General features: G+C 48.7%; 2 protein-coding genes across 2 annotated transcripts in view; one reads left to right on the top strand and one right to left on the bottom strand.

Moving 5' to 3' along the window:
- Positions 1–1057, top strand: part of PISD (phosphatidylserine decarboxylase) — a 45147-nt gene extending 44090 nt beyond the window's left edge. Inside the window, exon 9 of the mRNA XM_046024158.1 lies at positions 896–1057. Coding sequence (XP_045880114.1) covers positions 896–919 — 24 coding nt within the window. The 3' untranslated portion in view covers positions 920–1057. The remainder of the gene's footprint in view (positions 1–895) is intronic.
- Positions 1–24741, bottom strand: part of SFI1 (SFI1 centrin binding protein) — a 90017-nt gene that overhangs the window by 1098 nt on the left and 64178 nt on the right. The window contains 14 exon segments of the mRNA XM_046024146.1: positions 1064–1295; positions 1392–1496; positions 2168–2430; positions 2501–2677; positions 2803–2877; positions 3483–3557; positions 3953–4113; positions 6500–6596; positions 7687–7789; positions 8805–8881; positions 9342–9437; positions 9912–9987; positions 10989–11167; positions 11490–11571. Of these exon segments, the coding sequence (XP_045880102.1) occupies positions 1064–1295; positions 1392–1496; positions 2168–2430; positions 2501–2677; positions 2803–2877; positions 3483–3557; positions 3953–4113; positions 6500–6596; positions 7687–7789; positions 8805–8881; positions 9342–9437; positions 9912–9987; positions 10989–11167; positions 11490–11571 (1798 nt within the window).

The following is a 24741-nucleotide window of genomic DNA, read 5'->3' as shown; positions in this document are numbered from 1 at the left end:
CCAGTCTCACCCCCTACCCTAGGGCCTGGTTCAGTCCGTCCTGAGCAGCTCTTTGACCCCCACCCCCTTCTGAGCTGTACCCCTGCACTTCAGTGAGGAAAAGCGGTCCAGGGCAATTGTCCTGGTCAGACCACACATCCCCAACGCTCCCTTCCTCTACTGGTGACCTTCGACCAGCTCTCTGGGTACCAACTCCTGGGGGGCCCCAACTCTGCTGCTGTCTCCTCTATTACTGAGCACTTGTGCCTTCTCGTACCCCCTTGCTGTCCCTGCCCAGACTCCTCCATCTGGCTGTCATATGCCCCAGGGAGCTGCCACTTTCTCCAAGGCGACCTCTGGTTCCCAGGTGTTTACCTTCAACAACTACATTGCAGAGTCTCAGTTTTGCTCCCCAGCCCTGACCACCTTCCCAAGGGCCACACGCAGAATCTTGTTGCTTTATTTCAAGTTTAACAGGTTCACGACAGACTGTTCAGGCTTTATCCCAAGCAGGCCTCTCCCCCCGATCCCCCATTTTTGCTCTTTCACTAAGGAACTCATTATTCCTGGAGTTATTCAAGCTAGAAGTCCAAAAGCCATCCTGGATTCCTTCCTCACCCTTATCAAACCCATCGGAGCAGGTCCTGCCTAGTCTGCCTCCCACGATGGGCTCTGCCCACAGCCACAGTCACCACCTAATCCTGGCTCCTGGCACCCTGTGCTGGCCCATGGGATCACGGCTGCCAGCCGGCCCCCATCGCTTTCTACTGAAAATCTGGATATGTCCCCTGGGCCTGCAGGACCCTCGTGATCTGCAGTATCTTCATCCACGTCCAGGGCTCTTCTTTGGTCCCCACCTCTGCGACATGAGCTTCACAAGCAGGGGCCCAACAGCCTTTCCCTACTGTGTCCCTAGGGCAGGGGTACCTCTACTTGGTGAAGGCATGAGTGGCCTCCCTCCACCTTCCTGACCTGGTAGTGCTCTGGAAGCAATGAGTACAGCTGTGACTACAGCATTGAGAGCGTGAGAAGAGCACCGAAGGCCAGACCAAAGAACAAGACCCAGGTGACCAGGAGGACTTACCCTGGCAGGGACTTCCACCACACATGGCATGAAGGATGAAGGGGGCAGCAGCTCGGGGCCTATACTCAACGCGGGGGGCAGCTTTGGGCCAGGGTGACTCAGCAGGGCCTTGGGCTGGGGCAGGGGGCTGCTTGGGACCAGGGCTGTCCAGGCCGCTGGCAGGAAAGGCCTCATCGGGGCAGGGCCTGCTGGCTGGACCATGCCTGAGTCACATTCTTGTGGTGCCTTGGGCCTAAGCAGAGGGACGACAGGAGCTGGTCAGGCCCTGGTACCCGCCTGAGAAGCAGGAAGGAAAGGAAGCCACCCACCCTAGGACCACACCATATACCCTTTCCCCCCGAGGGTGCCACACCCCAGGGGCCTCTGGCTCGGCACCGGCTCCAGCAGGAAATGTGGGCGTCGAGGCTGTCTTCTTGCCAAGCGGGCATCATTGCTGGGAAGAAAAACAGGCCTGTTCCTCTCGCCTACCCAGGGCATCCAGTCCAACCCCTCCAATCTTACAGGGAAACTGCTGGCCTAGGGTCCGCAGGTGATGGGGAGTGGGCCTGGGCCACAGAGTACTTTCAGTAATTCCAATGACATTGAGACTGATGTCGTGGGGGTGCCTTACCCGCCTCATTTCATTTGACCTCTGCAGCTACCCAGTGACACAGGTGCCCCTCCCACATCAGAGGGGGAGCACACTCTTCCAGGTCAGGCCCTGTTGGGATCCGGTGCCAAGGGAAGCAGACTGAGGCGCAGGCAGTGCCCGACACTCTGGGAGCCAACAGCTGGGTCAGCTCAGTGTGCAGGGATGGGCCAGGTTACAAACAGTGGGGTTTCCTGGTCGGAAGGGGAGAAGCAGGGTGACTGGCAGGTCTGGGGGCATGAGGGCGGGGCTGCCCGAGAGCTGATTCCTTTTTTAAAAACTACATGTTCTCTGCCCCGCGTTCTGTAGGAACAGAGGCTGCAGTCCCTTTATTTGGGGCTGATGGAATGGGAGGGACAGGATCCTGCTAGAGAAAGGGGTCCACACGGTTCAGCTGGGACCTCCCTCCTTGTATAGCGCAAATTTCTACTCCAGGCAAAAGGCAAGGAGGAAGAGGCAAGGGATGGGCTACTCACAGCTCTAGGAGGTCGGGGTCCCCAGCAGCCAGGGACAGGCCGCCCCGAGCCCCCCAGGGCCCATGAGGAGCTGGTGGCTTCTTGGTCTCCGGGGCAGCATCCCCAGCCCCAGCCGCAACATAGCTGGAAAGGGGACTGTCAAATGTCACTCTCCTGCTGGGCATGGTGGATGTGGGGGGACAAGTCTCCCTGTCCTGGCCCAGAACCTTCTGTTTCCAGAGCATGGCACAGCGATGGACCGCACGGTGGAGACTGTGAGCCGCCTGCAAGAGGCCTCTGGTCAAGTCGTGCCGTGTCTGACCCGCTCCCCATGAGAAGGCGAGGGACCCTCACCTGCACCTGCTGCTGGGCATGCAGCTGCTGCCGGAGGGCCTTCATGCCGCCTGCGAACCGTAAGAGGCGTGTGGCGCCCTCCCGGAGGAGCTGCTGGTAGTAGGCCTGTATGGCCTGCTCCTGACGCGCCTTCTTTCTTCTCCTCTCCAGCACAAAGCCCAGCCACGAGGCCCACACCTCCAGAGAGAGGAGGAAAGGAGGCCCAGTTCTTCCTGCTTAAGGATCCCCCCAGGGCTGTGCCCATGACCCACCCTGGCCTCCACCGAGGCGTACAGGGACAGCTGGGTGTGGAACCCTGTTACCTTCGCCTGTAGTGAGAAGGACCAGAACCACAGAGCCCGGGCTGTGCCCTGCTGCTCCCGCCTCCTGTTCACCAGCTATGGGCCAGAAAAAGAAGATTATGGAAGTCAGGGAGGCCACCCTGACCACAGGGACCTGGTCACTCCGAGACCCTTTTCTAGTAAGGCTGCCCTCCCTCCACTGGGAAGGGCCCAGCGCTGCCTGGCCCTGAGTTGGAGGACCAAGGAGTGATACTCCGGGAAGAACAAAGGCAGAGCTCTGGGGGAAGGGAACAAGTGGGGGCAGAGTGCTGGGCACATGAAGGTCTGCTGGGCATGATGCATGACGTGTTTTAGCACATCCTTGGTGAAGACTTAAAATGCATTCATATTAATTTTTGGATATTACCCTAATGTGACACTGTGGAAACAGGACCCTGAAGTGATGGGCTTGTATAGGTCACAGGTAGAAGGAACTGGGCAGTGCCGGGAAATGACTAGGGTTGGGGGAGCCCTCAGACAAGGGTGGAATTTAAAATTTTAAATGTGGGGGTGCCATGGAGTATGTGACTCGATCTTGGGGTCGTGAGTTTGAGCCCCATGTTGGGTATAGAGATTAAATAAATAAAAATAATAAATGTGGGTTCAGGAGGCAGTGGGAGGGGGGAGAGAGGAAGGGGAAGAGGCTTCTCATTGGCTCCCACCTGTTGTTTCCACTGGCGGAAGCAGGCCCGGCTGCGGGTCTGGGCCAGGAGTTGGGCACCCTGCCTCTGCAGGAGCTGGGGAGAGAGCAGCTAAAAGCAGTCAGGGCCCTGCATCCCAATCATGTAGGCGCAGCTTTGTGGTGAGAGGCTCTCGGCCCAAGAGAACTGTCCTCCCATCTCCAAGAAGAGTCTTGGATGAAGCCAAGGCTTCCTGTACCAGGCAGGAGCATCGAGCTCTGACACCCCACGCTTCAGGATGAGCCAGGTTTCCCTCCTGGGCCATCTGGTACCTGGGGGAGACCCGACCCAGAGGCTGGCTTCCCTCAGCCTTCCCAGAAAGGTCCCTGCAGCCTTGCACCCGCAGGACCCCAACCACCCAGCATCCATCCTGGTGGTCGTGGGTTCTGCCACAGAGCCCTCTTCTTCCCCAGGTGGTGGTGTCCTGGCCCAGGAGCCGCTGCTTGCCTCACCCGCTTCCTGATGCAGCCCAGATGATGCGCCTTCCACTGGGCCAGAGCTCGCAGCAGCAGCCACTGGCCGTGGTGTGCAGCTGCCCTCCTGAGCTGGGCTCTCTGCTGGGCCACCCTCTGGCCTCGGTCCCGCCAGCGCTGAAACCACGTCCTGAGACAACCTAAGGCAGATCCAAGTCAGAGTCTACTCTTTTGGAGGTTTCTACAAAACCAATCTGCAAGGTTCAGAGAGCTGAAAAGGTTGTATCGGGGTAGAGCTGGGGTGTCAGCCCCCACTCGGTGAAACTGCCACGTGGGGATGGTGGCCATGTGTCGACAGCTGTGGCCACCTTCAGTGGCCATGAGCATCCTGGAGACCTGACCCTGGTGTGCTGTTTACTATCGTGCCCCCAAAGGGTCAGCCAGAACCACCCGCCTGTCCACGGTGGCCACGTGTCTGCACTGCCGCCGTGGAGCAGCCCACGGAAGGCCACTGGACACGTGGAGGACAAGACCCTGTGTCTGAGGGAATGGGGGGCCATGGCCCTATTTGGCCAGGGAGGAAACCCAGGCTCAGAGAGTCTAAGCCGCTCCAACCAGGCCTGGGAGGAGGCACAGCGTCTGCTATTCCGGGTGCTGCAGGCAGGCGGAGGCTACCGCATGCATTTTGTTTCTGTGTCACCAGATTCTCTCTCAAGGGAGAGCAAGCACTTTCTTCTGTGTTTTTTTTATTTTTTTCTTTTAGGTCTTTCCCTTTTCTTAAGCCCTGAGACAAGTTTCTTTTATAGACAACAGATACTAAGGCAGTGATGCCAAGATGGGGGTGTCCTCCGGGAGCTGCTGGAAGGGGCAGGGAGGGCAGGTTTGCAGGCCTGGAGGCGAAGCCTTAGGACCAAGTGCTGATACTTCCTGCATACTGCTTCCAGGGTATACCTCTCACTGGGTCCTTATGACAACTCCCGAGGCAGCTACTATTATTCCATTTTGCAGATGAGGAAACTGAAGCTCAGAGAGGCCTTAATGGGGCGACACAGCCAGCACCTGACCCTGCCCGTATCACACACACTGTTGAATATGTCTTATGACACCTTACCCTGAACTCATCCTCCTCCAGCACTCAGCCCTGCCCTCGGGCTGCCAAGGTATACCTGAGACTCGAGGCCTTAACTAAGCGCAGAAATGGTTCCACAGGCACTGAGTGCACATCTGCTATGTGCCGAGAACACAGTGTCTTGTATTGTGGTCTCCCAAATCCTGTACCACCTGTAAAGGACACAGCAATCCCAGGGCCCACCGTGTGCCACCCACACCATCCATGGAAAGCTGCTTGCCCCTCGGTCCTGCAGTCCAGGGTGCAGCCCATGCCTGTCCCCTCTAACACCTGTTGTGGCCACCCCACCCCCACTGGCAAGGCCTCTGCAGTGCTGATGCCAAAGCTCTGCCCAAACAGAGGCCCCAGAATGGGCCAAACCCCTCAGCTTCTTTCTTGGGAAACACCTGGAAACACAGCACTGGTTTCTGGGGTGGGGGGCAGCTTGAGGACACAGAGAAGCACACTGGGGTGGAGTAGGTGCGGGATGTTTGACCCCCAGGGTTCTGTCCAGAGGAAAGCAGAGATGTGCGTTTATCCACATAAATAGTGCAGTCAGAACCAAACCAAAGTTTATCAGTTTTTGTCCTGGAGCAAACCAACAACTTGACCCGTCTTCCCTACAGTCCGATTTAAACAATTTCTGTTTGTTTTCATTTCCAGTTGTATTGTCATTTATTCTAACCACCGCTTATGTCCCTACTGCAGGGCCATGGGCCTCAGTTTCCCTGCATCTCATCTGTGCTCCTGTCTGACCATCTTCCCCAGGCTCTCTGTACAGCAGGGAGTCAGGCGGCCCAAGGCCACTACTCCCTGTAACACACAAGGGCCCAGCGACACAAGGAAGCAGATTCCCTCCCCTTGATTCCTCCATGAGAATCAGATATTAAGCCTCGGTCTTACACCTGAACATCAACTGGTTGGCAACTGGCTGGGAAGAGAATGCTGTGACACGCTGGGTTGAATGGCAACCCCTCCTCCCAAACCTGGAACCTCATCCTGAACCTCCGAACTGCTATGACTCGGCAAGATGGTCAGTGCAGTCAGCTGACACCACCCTGGAGCAGGGCAGGCCCTTAATCCAGGAGAACTGGCGTCCTTCTGAGATAAGGACGCAGTTGCAGGGCAGATAGCCGTGTGCCCACAGAGGCCGAGGCTGGAGGGATGGGTCTGCAAGCCAGTAAACACCAAGGACTGCTGGGGCTGTCAGAGACTGGAAGAGGAAAGGAAGGATTCTCCCCTCCAGCCTTCACAGGAATCACGGCCCCGCCGACACCCCAGTTTCAGACATGGCCTCCAGAAGGCCAAGAGAACAATCTTCTGCTGGTGGAAACCTCCCAGCCCGCGGTACTGTTATCTCAGCAACAGGAAACTCACACAGGGTAGAAGAATACAAAGACTGAGGGGGAAGAGATGGAACACGAGACAGTTCTGTATCCTTCAGAGCCCTCTCCCCAGCTGCCAGGAGCTCCACTCACCCCTATCCAGCACCTTCTGGGCCTCCTTAATGACACAGTCCTCCTGCTGTCGGTAGTATATCTGCACGGATGCAGCCTCCCGCCACTGCACCAGGACCTAAGGGACAGATGAAGAGCAGAGCCTGACTTCCCAGGACGCCCAGCGCTGCGGGACTAAGCGGGAACATGGCACCCACACACGTTCCGGAAAACACCGGCCAGCAGCACAGACCCCAGGCCACGGACCAAAGCCCCCAGTCCCCACAGGAAGCAAAGCATTCCCAGGTGATGGACTGTTCTATAGGAGTTCAACTTCCGAGCACACCATCAAGAAGTCAAGGCATCCCATGGGCATTTGTTCCATTATTAGGTGTTGAACGAAGCTGCGTGCGGCCTTTCAAACTGAGACACACATGAAGTCACACTAGCAGAGCACTTCACAAAGAAGTCAAGCAGCGGGGTTGCCTGCTCCCCGGCTCCGTAGGCACAAATTCCATTCTCTGCAAAAAAGGCCTCCCTTCCCAGCTGGAAGCCAAGCAAGTCTGACAGCAGACTAGGCCTTGACTTTGTTACAGTTCTTCATCCTCTGGAGGCTTCTGAGTTGTCAGGACCAGTCTCCCCCGGCCTTCCAGTGGGAGAACTGCTGCTGTTCAGAGCTCCTGGCAAAAATCCTTCTCTCTAAAACAGCCCCCAGTGCCGGGACTACTGCTGTCCCTTCATTTCTGAACTACCCTGTTTTGTAATACGCCTTCCTCCCATGGTCGTGAGCTGGCACGCCCTCCCTCTTGCAGCAGACCCCACCAGGTGGCATTTTGGGGCCACTTTCCATGGACGATGACCAACAATCTCACATTCCCAGGGTGCTCTACACTTTCGAGAAAGCCTCTGCAGCCATAAAATCAGCCACAATGAACATCCTCTGACAGATGAAGAGAAGGAGGGCCACACTGACATAGTTTGTCCCAGTGGAAAACTCTGCAAGTGTAGGAAGTACTGGTTCTGATAAGAACCAGTTTGCTCACTGTGTTTTTGTTTTAACGGATATTGGTTCATAATCCAGTAAAAAAAATAAATGAAACCTGCATGGAGGAGGGTGAGTGAGCCCATGTCCTGGGTTCCTTGTTCAGTGCCTAGCTTCGGGGTGACCCCCTCGCAGGAGCAAGGTCCCAAACCCTCCTGGGCGACCAGCTGGTCTCCCCAGGCCTCACCTTGGAACACAAGGTTCGCCGGTAGTGAGCACATGCTCGGGAGCTTTGCTGGGCTTCATGCACACAGGCCAGGGTGTTCTCTCTCCAGCGACGGAACACACTCCTGCAGGAACACAGGCCAGGGAGATGAGGGTGTCACCAGTGTGGAAGAGATGGGGGAGGTTCCTGTGAGTCATTCCCGCTTCTTCAGCCCACTCAATTGAGGACAGACTTCTCGTACCTAAGAATATCAGTTTCACCAACAGCCGTATTTATGGTGACACACTCAACACAGGGCTGGTGAGCCCCTGCTCTGTGCCAGGCACTGGGGGAACCCCAGGGGCACCACGATGAACAAGACCAAATACCATGTCCTCGTGCATGTACGTGACATACAGTGGTGACCAGGCAGTGACAGTACAAGCGAGTCACGCCACAGTAAGGCACAGAGAGACGGGAGGTGGCGGAGGGCCGTCGGCCCCAGCCCCGCAGTTGCTGCGGTGTTCTCTCAGCGACTCCATCTTTCTCACTCCCTCTGCCTGAGGGGCTGGATGGGCACCTCCCTGAAGGAGGGTAGAAGTGGTAAGTCCACAAGGCCCAAAGGCGGCCTGGAATACCATGTGCTGAACAAATACGGAGGGAGGAAAAGAGCGGAATGAGGGAGGCCTGCCGGGAAGGAGAGCGTGAGAGGTTGGTTTAGCTGGAGCTGAAACAGAGAGAGCGAGTGACCTCCAAGGCTGTGAGAGGTGCTTCTGGAATCCGTGGAAGGCCTGGAGAGCCAAGCAGGGAGGCAACTGAGTGGAGGCTGAGGCACAGGGTGTCCCTGCAGCTCTGGAGCGGGAGACACAGAATCTTGCAGGGGAGGGAAGAGTGTCAACAGGAGCAAGACAAGGGGGAGCTCTTGCAGATGCCCAGGTTGACAGCTGCCTCCTCAAGGCCCCAGTCTGCACACAGCAGCTTCCAGACACGGGGTGACCCAATGAATGGAGTGCTTGCTATTGCAAAGCCCAGCAATGCTGTGAGCAGTGCAAGGAGCTTGGCTGCCCTCCCTCCACACCAGTCCGGACGCCTGGCCCTGCCTGGGGCTGGAGCGGGCGCCCTGATCCTCAGGCCCTGTGGGAGATGCCGGGGAGACTCACCGCAGCAGCCGCCCCTTGTGCTGCCTCTCCCTGGTCGCCACCTCCTGGAGGATGATCCGAACCTGGCTCTGATAAGTCTGTGGGAGACCGAGAGGACTGGTGGGTGCCGGGCCCAGGTCCCTTCCTTGGGCCCAGGTCCCTTCCTTGTCCCTCCCTCAACTGGGGCCCTCCTTCCAGGGGGTGTGATGCTGGAGGCGGGCACTTGCCTAGAGCTCTGAGTCCCACGCCAGAAGAGCGCCGGGACAACAGAGAGGATGGTCTTGCTAAGTCCTCACCTAGCAAGTCAGGCCACTGGCTTCCTGGACAAGGGGTCACTTTGATGTGGAGGCTGGGCCCCCAGAGGGCACTTGTTTTTACTTTGCCAAGCAAGGATGCCAGAGCTCAGTCCTGTGGCCGAGAGACCCACCATCCTGGGCACTAGGAGGCTCGCGGGACTCCTCCGGGAGAGGCAGGGAGACCGAGGGAGAGACACAAGATCCCAACCCCCCCCATCCCGCCTGAGGCAAGGGGCGACCCAGGGACCAGCAGAAGCCTTACCACCCAGGTGCGCAGCGCCCCCCGCAGCGAGGTGTGTCGGTGGTGCAGGCGGGCGCGCGTCAGCTTCCGCAGCTCGGCAGTGCGCAGAGCCAGGCCCTGTGGATGGAGGGAGGGCAGGGGGGCCGGTAGGGGCTCAGCCATGCCACCATCTTCACCGGTGGGGTTCTCACCTGCCCCGCCCACCCCGCCAAGGCCTCATCTATGACTCGGTATTTCTCAGGGGCTTTGTGGGGATCAGATGGGGCAAGAGCCTGACTCAGGGTAAACGCTCAAGCCATGGCGGCAGTTGACACACTTTTTATCCTCAGTAGGATGCCTGCAAATGGTTAGACCAAGAATTTTAGGTTCAGTGAGTTCAGACCAGAACCGAAGAACATGGGAGTTTGAGCCAATCACCTCAGGAAACCAGGTTAGTGCTTGCCCCTCTGCTGCCCAGCCTGTCTCCTGTGCTCAGAGGCAGGTGGCTGCCGAGGAGCAGAAGACAAGCCCACATGTCCGTTCCAAGTCACGCTGACACCCAGCTCCACCTGTCCACAACCACACGTGGTGGCATCTGTGCCAAAGGCTCACCTCCCTCCACCTGTTCCAGGCGCAGTGCAGCAGCCGTGCGGAGTGGAACTCTGCAGCCAGCACTAGGCCCGCCTTCCTGTGGGGAGGGTTGGAGTCAGCACTGCAGCCTGGACCCGGGCCAGGGCTCTTTCCACCCACACCCCTCCCAGTCCCGGGCCCCTGCCTAGTGGTTCTTAAATTAGCGGGGAGGGAGGAATCAAGACCTTCTCTGGGGACGCCTGGATGGCTCATTCAGTTAAGTGTCAGGCTTTGGCTCAAGGTCATGATCACAGGGCCCTAGGATTGAGCCCTGGGTTGGGCTCCCTACTCAGCAAGGAGCCTGATTCTCCCTCTCTCTTTGCCCCTGCTTGTGTACACGCTCTCTCACTCATGCCGTCAAATAAATAAATGAATAAATAAGTAAAATCTTAAAAAAAAAAAAAAAAAAAGACCTCTGAAGAGCTGCCAAAGGATTTGGGCTCTCCCCTCAGGAAAGTGAGCATCTACTCAAATTCTTGGAGCCAACCTGACAGGGCTCAAGTACACTGAAGTACACTCACATGGTGGCGACTCAGGAGATTAAACGTGGCCAGAATCTGAGAGTGGGGAGATCCTCACAGCACAAAGTGGATGCAGAACAGCATTAAAGCGGGACAGTGTCTGCTGTGTCCATGCGGGCTGTCTGCCCCGCCCTGTCTCCAACCACATGGTGTGGTAAAAACTGCCACCACCTGCCCCTAGGCCACAGCCGCTGGTCCTGGTGCTCAGCTATCCTGAAACAGGCTCATCAGTCTGGATGTGGTCACACTGGGCCCCACCCAGTGAGCGGGATGCATCCAGTGGGTAGGACCTCAGATCCATGGAGCATGTCTGTCCCTAGTTGAGTTCCTAAGGCTGGGAGCTCCATGAGGTACCCCCAGGATCCTCCCACTACAGCCCTGGTTCTGTATAGACTGTATCAGGCAAAATTTCTGGAACTTAAAACCAGGGTCTAGGCTAACACAGCCCTCCGACAGGCACTCAGAGCTGAGAGTCTACCACTATGGTCGAAGCTGGCCTGAGAGGGGAAGAGCTTCAGGGGCAGAAGCAGCCCCTCACTCTGTTCTGAGCCCTCGGGCACCGTCTCTCCATATGCAGAAAGCCCTCCTGAGCTGGCGGTGGCGGTGGTGGGCCCAGGCCGCTGCTGTCCACTGCCGCTCCCGGTGCTGTGCTGCTGCCCGCTGGTGCCACGTGGACCAGGACTTCTGCAGGAGCTGCCGCTCTGAGTGAAGGATCGCCTGGGGCAGGATGGCAGGGAGAGAAGAGAGTCGGTCCAGCAACTGGGGGCATGGAAGCCAGGAAGAGTCTATAGGCCACAATTACTGACCAAGGCAAAAGAGATGGGCATTAACAAGCTGCCCTGGCCCAGAAGTCCTATGTGAACTCCACTGACAAGAGCTACAGATGCCCCAGGCCCTGCCCTGCCTTGTGAGTCCTGGTCACAGGCAGAACGCCCCACAGTGTGGGTCTGGGCGACGTCCCAAGCAGAGGATGCAGTGAGTGCAAAGTCTGAAGCAAGTCCTGCCCGTTCCAGGCACCTCCTCAGGGATGGCCACTTACCATCCTCTCCGCCAAGCGGTTTTCTCGATGCTGAAACATCTTCTGCCACCAAATAGCAAATATTTGCTTCTCCAATGTCTCCCTAAAAAGATAAATAATAATGGAAAACAAAGCACTGAAGATAAAACAAAATCACTATGAAAAAGAATGAAAAGTTCCAAATAATTGGGGTTTTTTTCTTAGGCTATTAAGAGATGAGTAAGTTGAAATGGGAGAGGAAGGAAAGAGAAAGAGAAGGAAAGCAGACAGCAGTGGCCAAAAAGCCCCATGAACGACCCAGTACTCTCCAAGTTGTTTCCGATGTCAGCCAAGCATTTGCACAGTATGAATAAAACTGACTTCGAGATGCTGGCTCTTCATTAGTTCAGTTCCACACTGAAATACCAACAGTGCTCAATGGTCAATAGTGAAATCCTTTCTAGTCTGGGCAGACCGGCCTGGTTGCTGTTACACAAATCCTTAGGGAAAGTGGTTAAAAACAGAGGCCAGTTCTCCAGGGCTGACCGAACAACTCTGAAGTGGGCCCCAGGAAACAGTATTTAAAAGAAGCATTCCACGTGAGAGAGACAGGGAGACAGGTTTGAGAACCACTGCTCTGTCAACTCTGCCCTCGGCCTCCCCACTCAGCACAATGATGTGAAGGCCTGCAAACACAGCACTGGGACAACTGGTCAACAGACACTAGGAGCCGTGCGTTGGCAAAAGCATGCATGGGACAAAGGGCACCTGGGTGGCTCAGTGGGTTAAGCCTCTGCCTTTGGCTCAGGTCATGATCTCAGGGTCCTGGGATCAAGCCCCGCATCGGGCTATCTGCGGGGAGCCTGCTTCCTCCTCTCTATCGGCCTCTCTGCCTACCTGTGATCTCTGTCAAATAAATAAATAAAATCTTAAAAAAAAAAAAAGCATGAGGCAAAATACACGAGGCAACTGTTTTCAGGCCCTGGACAAGAGGCAACATAGACTGTGATCCTTAGAGTTGAGAAGCAAGTAAGGTGAGCCCCATGGCCACCCAGGCTTTCTGCCTTGAGGGCACATTCTGAACACTGGGGGCAGGGCCACCGAGTCCAAGTAGAACAGGACAGTCTCACTCAGTTGGGGCAGAGAATAGAGTTAAAGACTGCAGGGGAAGGACTGTATGCACCTGTGCCTTTCCCAAACCTGTAGAGACCTCAGAGGCACGCTCACACACACCTTGCACACTCTCCAAGTGTGTACCCCACTTTCTCTGTAAGTCTGCCCGGTCCAAAAGTAAGGCTATATAAGCAGGCTCTGTGAAACCTAGCAGAGTGGCCTCTTCAGGGCTGACTGCTAGACGGAGATTACCAGAGGCTGGAAAGGACTGGGAGATTTGAGTTCTGGCCCAGTCTGAATGAAGACACTTTGCTGGGAACCCCCGAATTCAGAAAGGGTGGCCTTAGCAATAAGCGCCATGGCCTAACTCTGAAGACAAAAATCAAAAAAGACCCACACATGGGGCACATGGTACAGCGTGCAACTCTCGATATCAGGCTTGTAAGCTGAAGCACTGCACCGGGTGTAGAGATTACTTTAAAAATATCTTAAAACACACACATACACACACACACAAAACCCACATAAAGAATGAACAGAACCACACTTGATAGAATCAACAGGAATCACAAGAATAAAGAGCAATCACTGCCTACCAGAATAAAAGACAAAAACCCTTTAAAGGGAAAACAGCTGTCTACAAAAACAATGACCCAAATGTTGGAATCAGCAAACACTTAGAAAGAGTTATTAAAGTGTGTGTACTTAAATGAAGGATGAACAAAATTAGTTACCAGACAGGGAATCTTGGCAGAAAAATAGAACCAAAAGCAAAAAAGAAGTAAATTATTTGGTGGCTTCTCAAAAAGTAAACACAGAATTAATTGATTCAGTAATTCTACTTCTAGATATACAACCAAAAGAATGAAAAACAGAGACTTAGACAGATGTATGTGCACCAGTGTTCATAGCAGCATTATTCACAATAGCTAAAAGGTAAAAACTCACGTGTCCATCAACATACAGATGAACAAACCTTGGTATATCCTTACAATGGAATATTATTCAGCCATAAAAAGGAATGAAATTCTGATACATGCTATGACATGGATAAACCTTGAAAACATTATGCCAAGTAAAATAAGCCAGACACAAAAGGTCTAATATTACATAATTCCACATATATGAGACATCTAGAATAGCCAAATTCAGAGCCAGAAAGTAGTTTAGAGGTTCCCAGGCTAGGAATAGATGGAAATGGAAAGTTAGTGTTTAATGGATACGGAATTTCTATTTGGGATGATGAAAAAGTTCTGGAAATGCACTCCCCCTGCATCTGTTCCCTCTCCCCCTCTATTTTTAAAAAAAGATATTAATTATTTATTTGACAAGGAGAGAGAGATCACAAGTAGTCAGAGAGGCCGGCAGAGAGAGGAGGAAGCAGGCTCCCCGCTGAGCAGAGAGCCCCATGCAGGACTCGATCCCAGGACCACGGGATCATGACCTGAGCCGAAGGCAGAGGCTTAACCCACTGAGCTACCCAGGTGCTCCTAAATAAATAAAATCTTTAAAATAAAACAAAACAAAAACCCAAAGATAAATAAAAACATCTTAAAAGCAAAGGAAGAGAGACAGATTACATTTAGGGGAAGAATGATACAAATGATGGGTGCCTTTATACCAGAAATAATGGAGGCCAGAAGACAAGGGAAGAATGTCTTTAAAAGACTTGTGAGGGCTTCTGCGTGGCTCAGATGGTTAAGGGTCTGCCTTTGGTTCAGAGTCCTGGGATCAAGCCCCGCATCGGGATCCCTGTTTAGTGGGGAGTCTGCTTCTCCCTCTCCTTCTGCCCCCTCCTGTGCTCATTCACTTTCGCTCTCCTGAATGAAATCTTTAAAAAATAATAATAATAAAATAAATAAATAAATATAAAGATAGACAGATTGATTGATTCAGGAGTGAGGGGTAGAGAAATTCATTGTTTTATATCCAGGAAAAGGTCCTTTAAAAATGAGACCAAGAGTGAAATAACCATGAACAAAAGCTGAGATAATTTCTCTCCAGCTGACTTATAAAAATGCTAAAAGACAGTGCACCTGGGTGGCTCAGTGGGTTAAACCTCTGCCTTCGGCTCCGGTCATGGTCTCAGGGTCCTGGAATCCAACCCCGCATTGGGCTCCCTGCTGAGCTTCCCCCCCTCTCTCTGTCTGCCTCTCTACCTACTTGTGATCTTTCTTTGTTAAATAAATAAATAAAATCTTTAAAAAAGATGCTAAAGGATAAAAGCATATAGATGAAAACTCACATCTATAGGAAGAAACAATTTTCCATATTAGATATGGAAAATATGTGGGTAAATATAAAAGATTTTTTTTAATCTCTTAATTTTTAAAAAAGAATTCTGTCTAAAGCAAAAATTACATGGACAAAATATATGACAAGAAATACTATCAATGATGGAGAGGAGGGGCGTCTGGTTGGCTCAGTGGGTTAAGCCTCTGCCTTTGGCTCAGGTCATGATCTCAGGGTCTTGGGATTGAGCCCCGCTTCGGGCTCTCTGCTCAGCAGGAAGCCTGCTTCTCTCTCTCTCTCTGCCTGCCTCTCTGTCTGCTTATGATCTCTGTCAAAGAAATAAATAAAATCTTTTAAAAAAATGATGGGGAGGAAAGGAATTTTACTGTTTTTATGTTCTTATATTTGACATGAAGTGGTACAACAGAACTGAATAGAACTGTAATAAGTCTAACAATGTGTATTGTTAATTCCTATACAAAAGAGGGGTGTCTGGGTGGCTCAGTCAGTTAAGTGTCTGCCTGCAGCTCATGTCATGATCCCAGAGTCCTGGGATTGAGCCCCACATCAGGCTCTGCTCAGTAGGGAGCCTGCTTCTCCCTCTCCCTCTGTCTACTGCTCTGCCTACTTGTGTAGGCAAAAAAAAAAACAACAACAAAAAACAACTCTCTCTGTGTCAAATAAATAAGTAAAATCTTTAAAAAAAAATACAAAAGAGGGGCACCTGGGTGATTCAGTCAGCTAAGCATCTGCCTTCAGTTGAGGTCATGGTCCCGGGGTCCTGGGATCAAGCCCTGCATTGGGCTCCCTGCTCGTGGGGAATCTGCTTCCTCCTCTCTCTCTGCTGTTGCTCTCCCTGCTTGTGCACTCTCTCTCTCTCTCCCTGCTCTGTCAAATAAATAAAATGTTTAAACATAAAATAAAATAATGATAAATACAAAAGATATAAAAAGCCAATGCAGGAAATAAAATGTAATATTATAAGATTCTAAATGAACAGGGCAGAAAAGGGGAAATAGAGAAACAAAAAAACAGATATAGGCTTTGGCCCAACCACACCAATTACATTAAATATAAATGAACCACACACTTTACTTAAAAAGGAGAGATTGTCAGGAATGCCTAGGTGGTGCAGTCAGTTGAGCATCTGCCTTTAGCTCAGGTCATGACCCTCCTAGGAACGAGTCCCACATAGGGCTCCCTGCTCAGTGGGGAGCCTGCTTCTCCCTCTCCCACCCTGCTTTATGCTCACTCCTGCTATCTCTCTCTCAAATAAATAAAAAAATATTTTAAAAACAAACAAATACCTTGCCTGAGGAAAGCATCTGCATCCTGGAGACTGACTGGAAAGCCAGGGCTTTGACTGAGTGAACATGCTAACCTCTGCCTCTACAGTTCTCTTCCAGCCTGGTTCTACCTACAGGTCCCGGACCTGAGGTGTGACCTCCAGCCCAGGCATCCTGCCTGCAGACCGGCTGCCCCTACTGCCCATGTCCTTCTATCCTGCCCATTTCTCCTGCCTAATGAGATTTGGTGCAATTTGGAGTTATTCCATAAACTGACTCTTGTGTTAATAAAGGCTTTAGGAGATTTTTGTTAAAAACCAAGGACCTCCCTTCAGCTCTGAACAGATTTTTCCTTCAATTCAAACATAAAGATTTATGGACTTTTCAAGTTGACTCAAATTTGTGGATGGTTTTCCCACTTTCTTATTCTACATTCTTAGTCCGATGTTAGCTTTATTATTTAATTTTTAATTTTATTTTTAATGGTGAAATGTAATCAGTCCAATAAAATATGAAATAACCATGAAAAAAAATAAACAAAACCCAACAACAAACAGAAACCTGTAAGGATACAGAAAATCTGAAGATGACTACCAACCAACTTGCCCTAACAGACATTTATAGAACACTGTATCCAACAAGTATAGAATAAATATCCTTTTAAAGTACACATGGGAAAAAATAAAGTGCACATGGAAGGTGCACCAAAACAAACCACATATATTTGGTTATGTTATTAACATTCGAAATGTTAATACATTTCAAAAACTGAAGTTATATAAGGTGTTTTCTAGCCACAATGGATTAAATAATAATTAAAAACCATAATGTATCAAGAAAATTCCTATTTGAATATTAAATAACAGATTTTTTTTTTAAGATTTTATTTATTTATTTGACAGAGAGAGAGAGATCACAAGCAGGCAGAGAGGCAGGCGGGGGTGGGGGGAGCAGGCTCCCCACTGAGCAGAGAGCCCAATGTGGGGCTCGAGCCCAGGACCCTGAGACCATGACTTCAGCCGAAGGCAGAGGCTTAACCCACTGAGCCACCCAGGTGCCCCTCAAATAACATATTTCTAAATAAACCACAGGTCAAGAAAGAAGTCACAAAGGAAATCAGAATATATTTTTAGTTGAATGATAATAAAAATAAAGCATGTCAGAATTTGTGGGATAAAGCTAAAGTGGAGGGAAACCTTACAGCTTAAAATTTTCACAAGAAGGATTTAAAATTTATAATTTACTGCCAATAACAAAAGAATGGGTGGGCATGCCTAGTTGGCTCAGCTGTAGGAGCATGAATCTCTTGATCTCGGGGTTGTGAGTTCATGCCCCACGTTGGGTATAAAGATTGCTAAAAATAAAATAAAATAAAATAAACTTTAAAAAAAATGGGTGATTTGTGCTTCCGTCTTTTTTTTTTTCTTTAAATTTATTTGACAGAGAGAGAGATCACAAGTAGGCAGAGAGACAGACAGGGTGGGGGTGGGGGGAAGCAGGCTCCCCGATGAGCAGAGAGCCTGATGCAGGACTCAATCCCAGGACACTGGGATCATGACCTGAGCTGAAGGCAGAGGCTTAACCCACTGAGCCACCCAGGTGCCCTTGTGCTTCCGTCTTAATGTTAAAAAAAAAAAAAAGGAAGGCAAATTAAATCCAAAGTAAGTAGAAAGATACTAAATAAAGAGCTAAAATCAATATAAGAAAAATATACAATAAGAAAATTAGCAAAGCAAAAGTTAAAAAAAAATAACCCATGATAACTCCTTGCAAGACTGATCAAGCATAAAGAGAAAAGGGCGCCTGGGTGGCTCAGTCTCAGGTCATAATTCTAGGGTCCCGGGATCAAGACCCGCATCAGGCTCCCTGCTTGGCAGGAAGCCTGTTCCCCTCTCCTGCTACCCCTGCTTGTGTTCCCTCTCTCACTCCCTCCCTCTCTCTCTCTCTGGGAAATAAATAAATAAAATTTAAAGAATAAAGAGAAAAAAATACAAATTACCAAAATCAGGAATGTACATGGAGGTATTATCAGAGATTCTACAGATATTAAAAGTATATTAAGGCACTTTCATGAAAGCTTTTTGCCAATATATTTAACACCTTGGATAGAATGAAAAATTCCTTGAAAAACAGAGCTTACCAAAACTGACATGAAAAGAAACTCTCAGTAGCTCTGTATCTATTTTCCTTTCTTTCTTTTTTTTTTTTAAGATTTTATTAATTTATTTGACAGAGAGAGAGATCACAAGTAGGCAGAACAGCAGGCGGGGGGCGGGGGGAGCAGGCTCCAAGTGGAGCAGAGAGCCCAATGCGGGGTTTGATCCCAGAACCCTGAGATCAAGACCTGAGCTGAAGGCAGAGGCCTAACCCACTGAGCCACCCAGGCGCCCCCTCTGTATCTATTTTCAAAATTATATCTGTAATCAAAAACCTTTCCATAAAGGAAACTCTAGGTCCAGATAATTTCACTAGCAAATTCCGTAACAAATTTAAATACCAGGAAACTAAAACCACTATCCCTCATGAAAATCATGTAAAAACTTTTAAGAAAACATTAACAGATCAAAATCAGCAACACTTGGGGTGCCTGGGTGGCTCAGTGGTTTAAGCCTCTGCCTTCGGCTCAGGTCATCATCACGGGGTCCTGGGATCGAGCCCCGCATCGGGCTCTCTGCTCAGTGGGGAGCCTGCGTCCTCCCCTCTCTCTGTCTGCCTCTCTGCCTACTTGTGATCTCTCTATCAAATAAATAAATAAAATCTTAAAATAAAAATCAACAACACATGAAAAAGATAATATATCATGGCTAAGTGGAGTTTATCTCAGAAATACAGGGCTTATCTAACACGTGAAATAGGAAAACCATATGATCATCTTAATAAATGCAAAAAATGCATCTGGCAAAATTTAACCACCCTTCATAATAAAAACTCTCAATAAACTATGAATAGAGGGCAACATTCTCAATCTGATAAAGGGTATCTACAAAAATACTCAATGTGAAATACTGACTGCTTTTGTTTTCCCCATAAGATTGGAAAAAAGACAAGTATGTATTCTCTCATTACTTCTATTCAGTACTTCATTAGAGATACTAGCTAATGAAGACAGAAATAAAAGCCTACAGACTGGAAAAGATAAAGTAAGTTGTCCTTATTTGCATATGACAGGATTATTTATGCAGAAAACTCTATGTAATTAAAAAAAAAGATTCAAACCATTAAGTAAATTTAGAAAGGTCACAGAACAAAAAGTTTCAGTTGTATTTCTATATACTAGGACAAACAGTGAATGGATTTAAAAAATAATTCTATTCACAAGAGTATCAAAAAAAAGGTCTTTAGGAATAAATTGAACAATATATATACAAAACTTCTATGCAAAGTTATAAAACACTGAGAAAAATTAAAGAAAAACTGCATAAATGGAGAAGTGTATGTTCATTTATGGAAGTCTTAGTAAGTTTGAGATGTCTAATCTCCCCTAAACGTCTATACAGATGAAGTGCAATCCCAAACAAATAAAAGAAAATCACAGAAGGAATAAAGTTGAAGAACCGATTTCAAAACTTGTTATAAAGATACAAAAATCAGGGGGCACCTGGGTGGCTCAGTGGGTTAAGTCTCTGCCTTTGACTCAGGTCATGATCCCAGGGTCCGGGGATCGAGCCCCACATTGGGCTCTCTGCTCAGCAGGGAGCATGCTTCCCCCTCTCTCTCTGCCTGCTTCTCTGCCTACTTGTGATCTCTGTCTGTCAAATAAATAAATAAAATCTTAAAAAAAAAAAGATACAAAAATCAGGAGTATGATAATGACAAAAGGATAAACAAACAGATAAATGAAACAGAAGAGAAAGTCCAAACATAGATACAAACTTAGAAGGACAACTGATTTTCGGTAAAGGTGCCAAGGCAATTCAATGGGGGGATGAAAAGTCTTTTCAACAAACAGTGCTGGAAAAACCTGGAAAACAGAAAAAAATAATTCTTGGCTCTTACCTCATACCATATATGGAAAAAATTCAGGATGATCACAGACCTAAATGTAAATGCTAAAACTTAATATAAAGCTTCCAGAAAAAATGTTGGAAAATATCTTTAAAGACCCTGGCTGCAGGCAAATATTTTTTAGAGAAAACCCCCAAATCACTGATCTTTTATGTTAGAAAAAAATTTGATGAACTGGACTGTAACAAAATTAAACATTTCTGCTCACCAAAAAATACTGTTAATTTATTTCTATATATATAATTAGCCAATATATAGATCCCCACCCTGTGATCATTTCCATATATATATATAACTACTTTGCTCTCAATGAAAAAAATACTGTGAGAAAATGAAAATGTAAGCCACATTACCGAAAGAAAATGTTCTTTTTCCTTTTTTTTAAAGATTTATTATTTAGGAGAGAGACACAGAGACAGCATGCTAACATGGGGAGGGGAAGTGAGGGAGGAAGAGAGAATCTCAAGCAGACTCCCCGCTGAGCTCAGAGCACAACACTGGACTTGATCTCGGGAACCTGAGATGATGATCTGAGCCAAAACCAAGAGTCAGATGCTTAACTCACTGAGCCACCCAGGCGACCCCGGAAGAAAATATTTTCAATACATATATCCAACAAAGAATATATAAAGAACGTTGAAAAATCAATAATTTTAAAAAAAGACACAAAACCCAATTTTTTTTTAAATGCTAGGGGAAAGAACTGAATAGACAATTCACAAAAGAAGATAAATGGTCAATAAGCACATGGTAAAGGTTGAATCAGTCAAAATCTGTCTGGAATTCAAAGAAAGAAAATTAGCTCAGACTGATTTCACTCAGGAAAGAGGAAAAGCAGTGAACCATTAGTCAGAACAGGACAGACACAGATAAAGCCAGCTACAAGGAAACGTGGTTTCTCCAAAGGCCAGGCAGCAGCTGTAAAATGCCACAAGGGCCTCTTTGGAGTGGTTATTGCTTCTTTACCAACAATGCCCCAGATAAGCTTTGCTGTTTTCACTTATTCCTGAGGGTACACATAAACTGTACTCCCTAGTGAACCCCACTTCTCATCCCTCTTAACTTTGCCTCAGAAATAGCAAGCAATCCAAAACCAATCCCTGTTTCTCTTTCCCCCCTTCAGAATCCTTTTGCAGGATTCAAACCCTACAAACTCCTTTCCCTCAGGAACAGCACCATTCCAGAATTCCTCTGGAATTCCTTCCTTCAAGGCAATCAATCTGACTTGGTACTACCAACTACAGGATTTTGATCCTGGCTGATTAGGCCTTAAAAAATCCTCCATATTATTAGTCAGCGGGGAAATGAGATGGCATTCCACGTCCATCAGAATGGCTCAGTTAAAAAGACGGTCAAAAACCGTAAGAGACTCAGGGCACCTGGGTGGTTCAGTGGGTTAAGCCTCTGCCTTCTGCTCAGGTCATGATCTCAGGGTCTTGGGATCAAGCCCCACATAGGGCTCTCTGCTCAGCGGGGAGCCTGCTTCCCCCTGTCTCTCTGCCTGCTGCTCTGCCTACTTGTGCTGTCAAATAAATAAATAAAATCTTAAAAAAAAAAAACAACAACCATAAGAGACTCTTAATCTCACAAAACAAACTGAGGGTTGCTGGGCGAGGGGGTAGGGAGAGGGTAGCTGGGTTGTGGACATTGGGGAGGGTATGTGCTATGGTGAGTGCTGTGAACTGTGTAAGACTGATGATTCATAAACCTGTACCCTGGGGAAAATAATACATTATATGTTAATAAAAATAATTTTAAAAAAAAGACAGTCAAAACCAGATGTTGATGAGGAGGTGGAACAACCAGCATTCTATCTGCTATGGGTATAAAATGATGTGACCCCCTGTAAGAGGAAGCATGTCCCCACCTGAGAGCCAGAGTCTGCTTGTAGGTATCCACCCAGGAGAAATGAAAACAAAACCCGCTTAAATGTTCATAGCAGATTTACTCATAATGGCCTCAAACTGGAAACAACCCATGTTAAAAGGGGTGAAAATATTGCCTTATATTCATTCAATACCACTCAGCGAAGACTGACCTCCTACCCAACAACAAGGATCAATTTCAAAAACATTATGCTGAACTTTAGAAGAAGCCAGACACAACAGAACACCTACTGTATGATCCCATCACTTAAAGTCCAAAAACAGGCAAAATTAACCTGGGATGATAGTAATCAAAGCAGTGGTTACCTATGGTGGTGGATGAGGGGGTGCAAATTGACTGGAAGGGGGCATGAGGGAACTTTCTGGGATGATGGAAATGTTCTAGACCTTGACTGGGCTGTTGATTATCCAGGTATACAATTTGTGAAAACTCACCAAACTGTTTACTTAACATCTCTGCCTTTCACTATGAACTTTAGCTCAATTAAAAAAAAAAACAAAAGACAAATCAGTCTTGTCTCATTCTCAGTATACTATTTCACTGGTAGGTTAAGAAACTAGCATTTTTAGTCATAATTCATGAGACCCCACTATAAATTCTGTCCATATTCCTAAAATATTAAACAAATACCCTAAGAATTATGGAAAGATAGAACATATACATTTTGGGGGATCTCTGATTTGCTAAACTCCAAACCGAACCTATGAATATTCATTTACTCTAAGAGTCACAAATCACTAGGAATTGGCGGGGAAGGCTGATATTTTGTACTGCCATTCTGCTTGTATGCCACAGGCATTATTTTGCTTTCATGACAACCCTATGAAACAGGACTATTATATCAACCCATCTCCACTTTACATCTGAGGAAACAGGCTCAGAGAGACCAAATGGCCTGCGCAGGATTAGGGAGCCAGCAAGCAGTGGAGCAAGGGTCTGAACTCAGGGCTCTCCAGCTTCCAAGCCAGGCTCTCATCACTCTCCTCCCTCATGAGCTGAAGGCAGGAACCTAAAAAACTTCAGTTTTCTAAAAAGAGCCAACTCAACCAAAACAAGATACAATCCAGATCAGGCCCTGGTTCTCCCTCAAACCTCCTGGCTATACCCTGTCTCCAATTCACCCACCACCCTTTTTTTTTTTTAAAGATTTTATTTATTTATTTGACAGACAGAGATCACAAGTAGGCAGAGAGGCAAGCGGGGGTTGGGGAGAGCAGGCTCCCTGATGAGCAGGGAGCCCAATGCAGGGCTCGATCCCAGGACCCCGAGATCATGACCTGAGCTGAAGGCAGAGGCTCAACCCACTGAGTCACCCAGATACCCCATCTACTACTCTTTTGTCTCAAGAATGATCCCCAACAAAAATCCTTTTGGAAACGCCTCTTGGCTATTTTAGAAAGAGCCCTCAATATTTTTTTTAACATATAATGCATTATTTGTTTCAGGGGTACAGGTCTGTGATTCATCAGTCTTACACAATTCACAGCTCTCACCATAGCACATACCCTCCCCAACGGCCATCACCCAGCCATCCTCTCCCTCACATCCACCCTTCCCCTCCCCTCCAGCAACCCTCAGTTTGTTCTCTGAGATTAAGAGTCTGTTATCAGAACCCTCAAATTTTGAAAATCCCTGTGGCATGCCAAAATACAAAAGAAGTAAGAGTCAATCATGACTTTGCAGAAGAAAACGAAGGAGTGTGTGTGTGTTAAGTAGTAAAGCCGTTTTTCCAATGGAATCTTAAAACAGACCTCAGTACAGAACGTAGGTAAAGGTGAAGTCACTCTCTTTGCAGAAGGGGCAGAGGTAAATGCTATACCCTCGCCAGCCTCCAATTCCCCACAGCTACCCCGTAAAAGCTTCTCCTTGGATTTTGTGTGAAGGACTCTCAGAGTTTCTGGCTGATCCCCTCAGATTAGCATTCACACTCTTTTGAAGTCAAGACCACTCAACTTCTCCCAGCGTGCCTCCCACGTCCCTCCCTCTCGTTACTGTCCTAAATTGATGGGAACTGTTCTCAGGCAATCTCCAAAACCATCACTTTACTAGTTACGTGCATCTGCTCAAACATTTATCTGTTATCTTTTTTATAGGTTCAGGCAATCCCCTCCTCACCCCTCTGGCCCTCCTCATCTGCCCACTCCTGCCATCCAGCCTCACCCCTGGGCTCACAGCATGCCTTCCTCCAGGGACTTTCCTCAGTAGCTCTAGAAGAACTCAGGGCTGACCTAAGTGAGGACATGTGGATCTCTTCTCTGGAAGTGTCCTTCAATTGTTTCTTTTGTATCAGTTTTACTTCCTCACAAAGATTCAAAGTTTCTACAGAGTCATCAAAAAGATCTTTCTTTTCATCCAGCAGAAAGTCCCTGGTGTCAAGGAGATCTGAATTTAAACTCTGGCTCTGCCACTTACTGGTTGCTTTACATGGGGGAATCATTAGTCATCTTGAGCCTGTTCTCTCGGGATTGCTATGAGAAGGAAATTATTAATGAAGTTGCTGATGTCACAGGCGAATGAGCTTATGTATTTGTTTCCCTTCTCCCATCACAGCATGCCCACCATAGGAGCAGACATACAGTCGGCGATGAATAATTTCTTTGTTGCTTTCTGCCAACACGCAGCAAGGATGTGCTATGGGCAAGTTTGGCTCTGTGGGAGCTAAAAAGACATAGCTCTGCTCCTTGCCCGTCTTAATTTTGTTGACAACTGTATTTCAAGACTTCAAAAAGCCAGGTCTAGCAGAACAGGAAGCAAGCATTTCACGGAAATCA

This window comes from Meles meles, chromosome 12, assembly GCF_922984935.1.
Source record: "Meles meles chromosome 12, mMelMel3.1 paternal haplotype, whole genome shotgun sequence".
Taxonomy (NCBI): Eukaryota; Metazoa; Chordata; class Mammalia; order Carnivora; family Mustelidae; genus Meles; species Meles meles.
This window is presented reverse-complemented; position numbering and strand designations above follow the sequence as displayed.